The sequence below is a fragment of the Xenopus laevis genome, chromosome 9_10L, assembly GCF_017654675.1.
Source record: "Xenopus laevis strain J_2021 chromosome 9_10L, Xenopus_laevis_v10.1, whole genome shotgun sequence".
Classification (NCBI taxonomy): domain Eukaryota; kingdom Metazoa; phylum Chordata; class Amphibia; order Anura; family Pipidae; genus Xenopus; species Xenopus laevis.
Window position 1 is genome coordinate 57,227,149 of NC_054387.1, and position 11,719 is coordinate 57,238,867.

The window sequence follows — 11,719 nt, forward strand, 5'->3', positions numbered from 1 at the left end:
CTGTGGAAACAAATATTGGGCATTTGTGCAGTTAATATAATGAAATCAGAGAACATGTTCAGGTCACCTAATCAAAGACTCCTGAAAGCCAGCTAAAAGTTCCATTTATTACTGCTGTACAATACAGTGTGCATAAGTACCTCTATATAAATACACTAAGTACAATTGTCTATAAAATGCTAATCCTGCCTTTCCTAATATTGGTGACCTCCTGCACCAGCCATGCCCCACCTAGCTAACCATACCCCATACCACTCTGGCTACTCAGCTCTCAACATTGAGCTGCAATGATTAGACAAATACAAGAGGTCCTCTGCGCTCAACCCATTAGCAATATATTTAGGGGATTGAAACATTTTGTGCCTTAAACTACTAAAAATGCCTTGCCCTTTAAAGAACACAGGGATTGTGTGTCCATATATTGCAATATATTTAAGCTGGCCAACTACATCAAAGTCATCCCTGGTCTGGCCAGTCCTACACTCAACTTTCATCTGATTCATTAAGAATTCTATTGCTTCATTATACATTTTAATCAAGGACTAAGTTTTACATGGAACTTGCTGCTTTCAAAGTAAAATTGCCCATTTATTGGCCACTGCTGTCTTGCAGTGGGGATCCAGGTTCAATTCCAGCCAGAGTACCATCTGCAAGAAATGTGTATGTTCTACATGTGTTTGCATAGCTTTCCTTCAAGTGCCCTGGTTTTCTACCACAGCCCATAGACATATGGGCAGGTCAACTTGTCCTTGATCATACTTACTCTAGTGTGTGACTGTGAGGGACTTTAGATTGTAAACTCAGCCTGGTGAAAAAGTAAGGATATTGTCCTTTTGGAATGATCAGTTCTGGGACCACCACTCCCATGGTGTTTTTGTTATACACACACATTATATACACGTCAATTTCGGCCCTTGCTATAAACTTTATCAGGGATTAGCAAGGACTGAAATGTCAGAGTTATGTATAATATGTGTATAATAAAAACACCATATCACAAAGGGAGTATTTTCTATACACACAGCTACAAGTATGGGACCTGTTATCCAGAATGCTCGGGATCTGGGGCTTTCCGGGTAACGAAAATTGGAACTTCATACCTACTAAAAAATCATTTAAACATTAAATAAACAAACAGGCTGTTTGGATCAAGTACAAGTTACTGTTTTATTATTACAGAGAAAAAGGAAATAATTTTAAAGATTATTTGGATAAAATGGAGTCTATGGGAGTAGGCCTTTCCATAATTTGGAGCTTTCTGGATTTCAGATCCCATACCTGTACTATGTAGAAATCCTGCCCTCTCCACATGCATGAGACTAATAACCCAAAAACTAAAGTGCCTGTGGAAATGTTGCAGGTAGAGAGTGCTAATCAGAGGACGAGAGTTTGGCGAGTGATTACTGTGCAGTGATCCACTCTATGGGATCACAGTCTGTTCCTCACCAGCATATTCCCGCTGTCAGCACAGAAGTAATTAAATCTTCATGAGTCACACAGACTCCCAGAGGATGAGTGTTCCCTGAATAATGGGACTGGTCTGGCCTGTAACCCACTAGTCTCTCTGTGCTCACCTTCTTACAACTAAATGTCAGCGTTTTTATGGAACACACATCATTATTGTACTGGTAATTCAAGCCATTAAGTGCCACCAACTGTCAGACTCCTTCATGGCTCTTTATATAAGCAGAACAACAATAGATGGCAGCAGGGGAAAATGTGCATTTTTACACTAAGACTGACATTTCTCCGATGGAAGTAAATCATTGCAATAAGAGATGGAGCGGGTTTATTTTCCTTTGAGACTACAAATTCTGTTTATGGATTTTAATATAAAGGTGTCTGTCACGCGTCGGAATTGGTTGTGACACTTTTCAGTAGTGGGAACAATCATTCGCTTATCTCTGGGATAATTATGAGAAATCGGATTTATTTACAGATGCTGCAAGTTATCTGTCCCTTGGGTGAGAAGAGAGGCACCGCAGGGGGTGGTCTCCGAGGTTCTATCATTACCGCAGGGTGCCGACTCAAAATGTATAACATCTCGGCAAGGTGCAAATGAGAAGCAAATAAGAGAAAATGGAAAGATGTCATACTTTCTCATCATTTATCTTTGCTTCAAAGCCTTGCGGCAAGGAGGAGGGTAAATGAAGAACGGTGCCGCTAATACTCTGCAAACATCACTTACAGTTTAGCATGGCAGTTTCGCTTGACAGATAAGCATATAAAGACAGGTTCAGCACGCTTTAAAATCAGAAAATTGTTTTCACAGCCAACGTCAAATTAACCACAAAAGAGCTGTCAGGATAGAGAGATTTCAAGCAGGGAGTACAGGTCCCCCCAGAGTAGACAGACGTGCCCCTCTTACTAAATGCTGCGCATAAAGAGCCGCCAGTGAGTGGGCATCCTATGCATACTGTTCTAGGAATAAGTAACTTCTCTGTATCAAGCAGTGAGATACAAACAAACTCTCATTCACTGACAAGAGGTATAAGAAGCAAACACAATGGAGGCAAATTTCCCTAGTGACAGGGGGGCATGACAGCTGCTTTGGCCTTCATGTAACATACACATGACACCTATTCTGGATAAAGAGCAGTATTTGTATTACTTGAGGGAAGGTGGTCTTGCCTCAGCATCAGCCCAAAAACATTTATTCAACCAATAGTAACCAATTATCAAAGATGGTCGATTACGGTCATTTTGTTCTACTAAAAAAACATTTCTCTAAGAGGTCTAGAGAAGGCAAAAAACACCACTTTCCCCTGGACAGTGTGGTGGTGCCATTTTTACTCTGCTCCCAACCTAGAGTGCATAATTCCTAATATACCTATACCCAACCCACCCATCTTGACATCATGGAATGGGGGGAGGGAACCAGACTGGAAAGGGCATTAATAGCGAAGAGGGATGGGTCATGGGTTGGGTTGCCACCTTTTGAGAAACTTTTTACCGGGCAGTGGTGGAGGCGGGAACAAAAGAAGTGGGCCGCGGTGTAAAGGGGACGGACTGTGATGCAAAATGGGCGGAGTCATGACTCAAAGGGGACGTGGCCATGTCACACAGTGGGCAGAAGACAGAGAAAAGGTAAGTTTCCAGCAGAGAGACAAGGGCTTTTGTTAAGGGCATTACAAATTTCCCGGCAACTGCATTGTGGTAAATTCTTAATACCGGCCTCAGCCTTGGCAGGTGTTTTACCGGCTAGGCCGGGGGTCGCCGACCCTTTAAACTTCTAAATTGATCCATTTAGTTGATACATTTGTTATATTTGTCCCTGCTGAGCAGAATCCCTGAGTTTCATTAAAGGCAGCTGTAAGTATTGATACAATAGTTACTAATATTCCATACTGCTGAAAAATGTATCAACTAATTGTATCAAATAAATGTAGCAAATTGTAACAGTTCACAATCTGCTCCTGGATCACTGAGCTGCCGGACTGAAACACCAAAAACACGAACGTTAAACTTTAAACTTACATTTTAGGAAAACATAAAAGATGGAAAGCAATTGAAAAAAGTCTTTATTACTGGAGAACAATCTGAAAACAGCTCAACTGAAAAAAGTGTCTGGTTTTACCTCCAATAAGGATTAATAATGTCTTAGTTTGGATCAAGTACAAGGGACTGTTTTATTATTACAGAGAAAAAGGAAATCATTCTAAAAAATTTGGATTATTTGGATAAACTGGAGTCTATGAGAGACGGACTTTCCGTAATTTGGAGCTTTCTGGATATGGGTTTCTGGATAACAGATCCTATACCTGCATTATGCCAAGTTCCCTGCCAGCCAGTGCATTGCCTTTCTCTTTGGCTCACCACGTGCCATAAAACGGTTCCCTGTACCAAGCACAATTACTGTCCAGTCATCGTAGTCTCGTGAGCACGGGGGGCAGATAACAACATACTTCCCAATTGCAGGTTTCAGCCACAGACCAAAATCATATGAGTTTCTGTCCAGCTACGTCAATAGGACTTAACTTTATAAACATAATTAAAGTTCAGGACTCCAAGACTGAGACAATCAACAATCTTTCTACGAAATATGGGATATATAGGTCAACTGGGGGGCCTGTTTCTTAAACCCTTAATTAGAGAAATTTTAATTATTAATATAACCATAGCTATCTTTCCAGAACAAAGAGTTACCCTGGAGGTATTGTGCAGAATCAATGCTAAGGCTTAACAAGCTTTCTCCAATAATGTGAGAGTGATAAATAGGTTATTTTTCCCTTTATTAGGGAAGCAGCACCCGCACAGCTAAATTTAAGCATGGAACAGGACTAAGGCAGCTGACTGCTTTCTATTTCTGCTGACTCTCCAGTTCTGCAATGTGTTCATACGAGCTCCGTGCCGGAATCACCTAATCAGCTCTCACTTTATTGCCTTTCTGGCGAAATTAGTTCTTGACGAATCCTTTAAATCATACCCCCTCTATAGTCTGCTGCTGTGCAGACATAATGGGAAGTTTATGTGAGTGAGGTCTGTTCAAAACACTCCCCATGTTCCAAATGCGAGAATCACCGTTATTTATCTTGCACTGACTGACATGTTACTCATAGCTGTACCCTGTCCCATAGAGCTTACAGTCCAAGATCCCTATCACATTCATAACTCACTTAGTTCAGTTTAGAGGGAGATCTAAACAGGAAATGTATGGTGTTTGATTGGCCAAAGTAATCTTCAAAGAAAGGAGTATAGGGAGCAGCTCACCTTCCTAAGCAAAACTGGCCTGGGGTACCACCAACAGATACTGTTTTTTCTAAGGCATAGCTTGGATATGATTTTTTAAATACAGCCAGCCTTTACTAAATGATCACCGTCACCCCCAGATCTGGTTCCTGGAAGCAAGAGAATACAGCCTTGATTGCCTTGCCCATAACACAGCCGGTGCATCATTAGCACACTGCTGGTTCCCATGACTAATCCCATTACCCTGCCGAGTTGCTGACAGATCACGTACTCCCCACATGTCACTGGCAGTGTTTACTTGGATTAGCAGAGATAGATATATCCATACCTCCCAACTGTCCTGTTTTTCGAGGGACAGTGCTGAATTTGACACCTCAACCCGAAGTCCCGGATTGTTACTGAAATGTAATGATTTCTTTGATCCTATCAGTTTTAGAAAGTTTTAGACAGATACGTTTCATAAACTTAATTGGCTTTTGGCAGAGAGCCCAGAAAACTCGGCAGATGCACTTCGATACTTTTGTAACAATTAAAGACAAGCAAGCCTCTTGGGGAAACTGATTTGCAACTTTTTAAGGCAATTCACCTTCATTAGCAAAATGGTAATAAATAAAAAACACATAAGTTTCAAAATCTGCCAAACTTTGTAAAATGAACATGGTAATTAGGGGGTGTGGTCACAAAAAGGCAAATCTTTTTATGCCTCTTTCTATTTCCAAAATGTTGGGAGGTATGATATATCAGATATATATATATATACAGGGGCAGCAACCACCAAACCCTCCCAGATCATGACATGGCTAGAATTAGCTCTCCCTAGACAATTAAATACAGAAACCTTGATTCCTTGCTGGTACTGGAATATTAACATATAAATTAATACCAAAACTATATCACTATTATATATCTATTTATAAAGCACCAACATATTATTCAGCGCTGTACATAAGGGCATATAATAACTAACATATAACAAACTGATAAGAATTGGCAATAAGCACCCTGCCAGCAAAGGATTACAATCTATAAGGTTGGTTATATGTTTTTCCCCAGTCTCAGTCATACGGAAATATAACCATGAAAGTACAGTCCTTTCCAACACTGGCCCCACAGCAGCTGCTAGAATGTCACAATAATCTTTATTTTCTACTCCTTAAATTTTGCCTATAAGAAATATTAAGGGGTAATCATATAATGGTTTCTTATTTAATTTGTTTACCTCTAGCTTCTTTAAAGGTATTACTGTCTGAACCTCACCTAGCAGTTCTAGCCTGGCCCAAGCCTTCACTAATCTCTTCATACAGTCCACCTGAGAATCAACTAACGTCTTATTTTCAGTGCTGACTCACAATAAACAGCACAAAAAAAGCATTTTTAGGTCCAAACAAAGAGCCTTAAATTAACATATAGCATAAACATATTTGCACTAAATTATCACTAGTAAACACAATACACTGTCTGACGACAACTAGACAAATATATTCTCTCTTTCAATACAGAGCGATAACACTGCATTCATGAGCAGAAAGAGGTGATTGGAATGTAACACCCCCCCCCCCCATAACACACACAGTGCCTTATTTATGACACATAGACAGATTAAATGCCTCCCAAGAAACACATCAAGCCATTTAAATAAATTCCTTTTGACTATTAGACTGAGCAAGCCAATCTCCCTGAGCCTTAGGTACAAAAATTGTAATCCATACTTTACGGTACAGGGAGGCAATATGGTAGCAAAACTCAGAAATGGGACCTTGAAGGGCAAGTGGCACCCGAGAAAGTCATTTTAGGTTTCCCGTTAAAGGAGAACAAAAGCTTAACTGAAGAGTAGGCTACAATTGTTGTACAATATGTTTTGGGCTTCTGTACCAACCCAAGGCAACCACAGCCCTTTAGCAGGGAAGCTCTGTGCCTTCAAAGATGCCCCAGTAGCTCCCCATTATTATTAACATGTATTTATATAGCGCCAACTTATTTCACAGAGCTGTCCCCATCTTCTTTTCTGCTGATTCTTTGCACATACTCTGTGCTGTTGTCAATTTTTGAGCTTAGGGACTGAAAATATACAGTACACATAGAATATAAATGTCGTAATATAAGGCTGATTAGTAATTTATACTTATAATTACTACATGGCAGCACAGAAACCACTGCAACTAGCATTAGAATTTAATAATCTGCCCTGTAACATCATCTTATATTATACTCCAACATCATTTTTCTGCTTGTAAATTTGCAATGACCCCTAAGCTTAGCTTCTCAACAGCTGCTCAGAGCCCACTGAACATGTGAGTGTCACAGACACTTTCCAAGATGGAGACCCCCTGTGACAGGTTTGAAATACTGGATCATTGCTGCTATTGACATGCTATTGACATGCTGAAACTTTAGGCTGGTGCAATAAGTTTAGTATAAAATATGCAATTTTTAGTCATATTCATATTCATTTTTATGGTTTAATTCTCCTTTAAAGCGGGAGAGCAATCCTATACCATGTCAAATAAATGCACCCAGTGAGACAGAGAGAGCAGAACTTCACCAAAGAACAAGAACTTGTTGGTTACTGTTTGCTGTGCCATGTGGGTAGCTCATCCTCCTCATCCTCCAGAACCATGCGACTTTTTGCACAACTTTATTCTCCATGTTTATATGCAATGAACTGGGTTCTGCAGTATTGCAGAATGATCACTACAACAGAAGGAATATGCACTTATTTTGGTGCAGTAGATGTAAGGGACACTCGGCTAAAGTAAATTTACTTGATTTTTGTGCCTCTGGAGCAAATGTTTACACTTGACTACGGTGAGTGCAATTATGCTTTAGGAAGTTTTAGGAAGGAATGTTGCATTGTGGGTACAAAAATTGTACCTAATTTTGCACTACACCCTCTGCATCTCCTACAAAACATGCACTAACTAGTCCCCACTCAGTCACCCAGATCTCCTCCTCTAGCCATAGGAGTCAAATATTGGCCAAGTGGATTCTTTTTACAGTATCCCTCCTAAACCTCCTTTTAAATCTTTCTTCCTTTTACTGTGAGAGTCAAAATAATGGATAAGTGGGTCTGCCCATCATGTATATGTAGCCTTAAGCATGAGGAGATATTCACTGATTAAAACACAATACAAATTACCCGACAGCATAGCAGCCTTAGGAGTTTTGATTGACATGTTACAAGAGTTCCTATCTGTTGTCACAGCAAGGGAGTGTGATCCTATATTAGGCTTATGTCAGCCTTTCTACACATCAGCTGATCTACAATAAGCAAGGATGCAACACTGGGATCAGATAATCATTAACCTTGGTGTCCATGAGGCAGGAGAACACAAATCAATGCTCCCCACCACCCCCAGTACAGTAACTATTTGTTTCACCTAATCAGTCCATACCAATTAGTGAATACATTGGCTATAAATGTCTTACAGAAAGCATCATAATACCGGCTTACGGGCAGTTGTCACCAAGTTCTGCACAACTCCCCAGCATTGTCTGGGCAGTTCTAGATAATACTGCACATAATAGACTGGGCGGGGGTTTAAGACAAGAGCTTGGATGGTGCCATTTGCTCTGTTGTGAAGAACCCTGAGACGTTTTGAAGTGAGGGACCACCCCAAAATGTATATAATTACCTGTTTAAGACAAGAGAAAACACAGCAGAACATACAGCAATAAAATCCAGAATCCCTGCAAGGACCTCCTTCCTTCTATGTTTTATACAACACTGTGGGGCACATTTACTTAGCTTGAGTGAAGGATTAGAAGGAAAAAAACTTTGAATTCCGCATGTTTTTTTGGCTACTTCGACCTTCAACTACGACTTCGACTTGAACTAAAAATAGTTTGACTATTCGATAGTCAAAGTACTGTCTCCTTAAAAAAAACTTCAACCACCTACTTCGCCACCTAAAACCTACCGAGCATCAATGTTAGCCTATGGGGAAGGTCCCCATAGGCTTTCTAGCCAATTTCTGATCGAAGGAATTTTGTTCGATAGATGGATTAAAATCCTTCGAATTGTTCGATTCGAAGGATTTAATTGTTCGATCGAATGATTATTCGTTCGATCGAATGAATAGCGCTAAATCCTTCGACTTCGATATTCGAAGTTGAAGGATTTAACTTTGAGGATATTCGACCATTAGTAAATGTGCCCCTGCACGTAATCTCTGTACATTTATTTATTGCAATGTTTCTCTCCCTGTTTGCGCCTCTCTGCATTTAAAAAACATACAGCATTGGGTATCCGGACAGCCCTACATACATAGTACATAGTTATACACAGCCTCTTTGTACAGGATGGGAATAAAATCACACTGCATAATAATTTTAATTTGCAGTGTTACTGGTTCTTTATAAGGAAACAATTAACACTTGCACACCTAGACCTCAATAACCCTCTCCTAGACAAACAGACACTAATTACCCTGGTAATGTTGAACCCTTCGCTACAGAACAGCCCCTATGATGTTAAGAACCAAGAACTACAATTATACTCTGCTGGAACCCCAAGAAAGGGGCAAATTCACTAAGATTCGTAGTTGCGCCAGGCGTAACTTCGCCGCACTTCGCCAGGCGTAGTTTCGCCAGCGCTTGCAAATTCACTAAAATCCGAAGTTGCACACAGGGGTAGCGTAAGATTGGGAAGTTGCGCTAGCGTTGATTCGCTAAGTGAAGCGAAGTTACGCTAGCGATGGTTAATTTGCATACGGCGCCAAATTCAAATTTCAATGGAGGAATACGTAGAATCACTACAAATGTCTGGGAAACCTTCAAAACATCAAATAAAATTTTTTTTTTGCCCTACACATGTGCCCACTGTATAGTTAAGTTGCCATGAGTTAGGAAATGTAGGGGGGAAGGAGGGGAGCCCCAAAACATTTTTCGATCTTTTTCAGCCTATCACCCATAATATAGAAAACACGCCAGTGTTTTTTGGGACTTAGAAAAAATGTTTACTTTTTTTGAAGCAATCCCTATCTACTCTATTGCGCTTCGCCTGGTCTGAGGTGGCGAAGGAAGTCTAGCGTAAAAGGTAGCGTTCAGTACAATGTGCGCGTTAGCGAATTTGCGTAGTTACGTCCGTAGCGAAAATTCGCCAGGCGTAAGGGTGCGAAGTAACACTAGCGAATTTACGCCAGCGTTCGTTAGTGAATTTGCGAAGTAACGAAAATGCCCAACGCTAGCGAATTGACGCTAGCGTTCGTCGCTTAGTGAATTTGCCCCAAAGAGAGAGAGGGCATCGCCCTAGTCTAGACTAGATAAACTGTCTATTCATAGCACAATTGTGTGTGTGTGGAGGGGGGGGGGTAACAGACTGTATTTTTCTGTATTTTCTCAGAATTCCACTCTCTACAGAATAGCCCATTGGTAGAAAAACCCTGTTTATTATACATTTACCCTAAAACATAAACAAAAACCCAAGGATGGGGAGTTTAGCCCTAAGGGAAAAGAATAAGCTCTGGAATAAGCCACTGACCGCTGTGTTGGTAATTCCATTAAGTGACAGTCTGTCTGCCATAAATATTGCCAATTTGAGAGGTAAGAATCATTATCCTTGAACTGTAAACCTGCCTTAAAATGACCAGAACCCTGCAGTGAGTTCAATCCCTAATAAAACTGCCCCAGTGAGATGTAGCAACAAGTTACCTCTATAGCCAAGGAACCCACCCAACAATCTGCCCCAGTAAAAGCAGCTCTCACCTCTGTTGTCCATGAGCCACATGAAGAGGAAACAGGGCAGGAAACCGATGGGGCCCCATAGAACAAGCAAAGCGATATCCAATCCAGAAAATTTGTAGGCGGTCCGGGCTGAAATCTGAATGGGTCCCCAGCTATTCCACACCAAGCCCTGGAGGAAGGCCAGCACCGAGAACAGAAGCAGCACCAACCAGCGCCGCCCAAACACCCGAGGAGAGCGGGGACCACCCGGGAACAACAAGGGCTGCCTCTCCCCGGGGCTACTCCACTCCAGCCCCATATCTGCCCGTAACACCGGGTCCCCCCGGAACTATCTGTCACGCGCTCACAACATCCGGTCTTGATCCTTCCCCGCCCTGTGTGACGTCAAAACCCAAAACAATAACAACAACATTCCTTGCGCTTGAGTCAGTGGCACTTCTGCCTGTACACCAAATATCTGCCATTCCCAGTGTCTCTTCGTCCCCAGGGTCCCTCTTGCTGTGTCACAGTGTCTCTCCTGCCCCTGGGACCTTCTGCCTGCGCCCCCATGTGTATTTTAGCGTCAGGATTCCCTGCATGCTCTATTTGTATGCTCCAGATAGTTCAACGCTGCTCTTCCATATTGCCCCTGCAATTGCTGCTGACTTTTATCCGTTCCTGTCCATATGTTTTTCCTGTTGTGCCCTGATACTCTATACCGGCTGTCCTTGTCCATTCCTTCAAGACTTAAAGGCAAACTAAACCCTAAAAATGAACATGGCCAAAAATACCATATTATACATACTGCACCAGCCTAAAGTTTCAGCTTCTCAATAGCAGCAATGGTCCAGGACTTGTCACAGGGGGTCACCATCTTGGAAAGTGTCTGCGACACTCACATGCTTAGTGGGCTTTGTGCTGCTGTTGAGAAGCTAAGCTTAGGGGTCGTCACACATCATCAAGCAGGGCTGATTATTAAATTCTGATGCTAATTGCACTGGTTTCTGTGCTGCCATGTAGTAATTATGTGTATTAATTACTAATCGGCCTTATATTGTGACATTTATATTCTATGTGTACTGTATATTGTGAGTGGGTCCCTGAGCTCAGTAAGTGACAGCAGCACAGAGCATGTGCAGTGAATCAGCAGAAAAGAAGATGGGGAGCTACTGGGGCATCTTTCGAGACACAGATCTTTACTGCCAAAGGGCTGTGGTTGCCTTTGGCTGGTACAGAAGCACAAAACTATAATGTACAACATTTCTAGCTACCTCTTTCTTTAAGCTTTAGTTCTCCTTTAACAACTCCCTTGCATGTTCCTTATTGCCACATACTGCACCTTTCCTGTTGCCTTTGTTGTTCTTTATTT

General features: G+C 41.5%; 1 protein-coding gene across 1 annotated transcript in view; it reads right to left on the bottom strand.

The window, feature by feature from the left end:
* slc49a4.L (solute carrier family 49 member 4 L homeolog) overlaps positions 1-10,736 on the bottom strand; it is a 28,203-nt gene extending 17,467 nt beyond the window's left edge. The window contains exon 1 of the mRNA NM_001092355.1: positions 10,393-10,736. Coding sequence (NP_001085824.1) covers positions 10,393-10,669 — 277 coding nt within the window. The 5' untranslated portion in view covers positions 10,670-10,736. The remainder of the gene's footprint in view (positions 1-10,392) is intronic.
* Between the last annotated feature and the right edge of the window lie 983 nt (positions 10,737-11,719).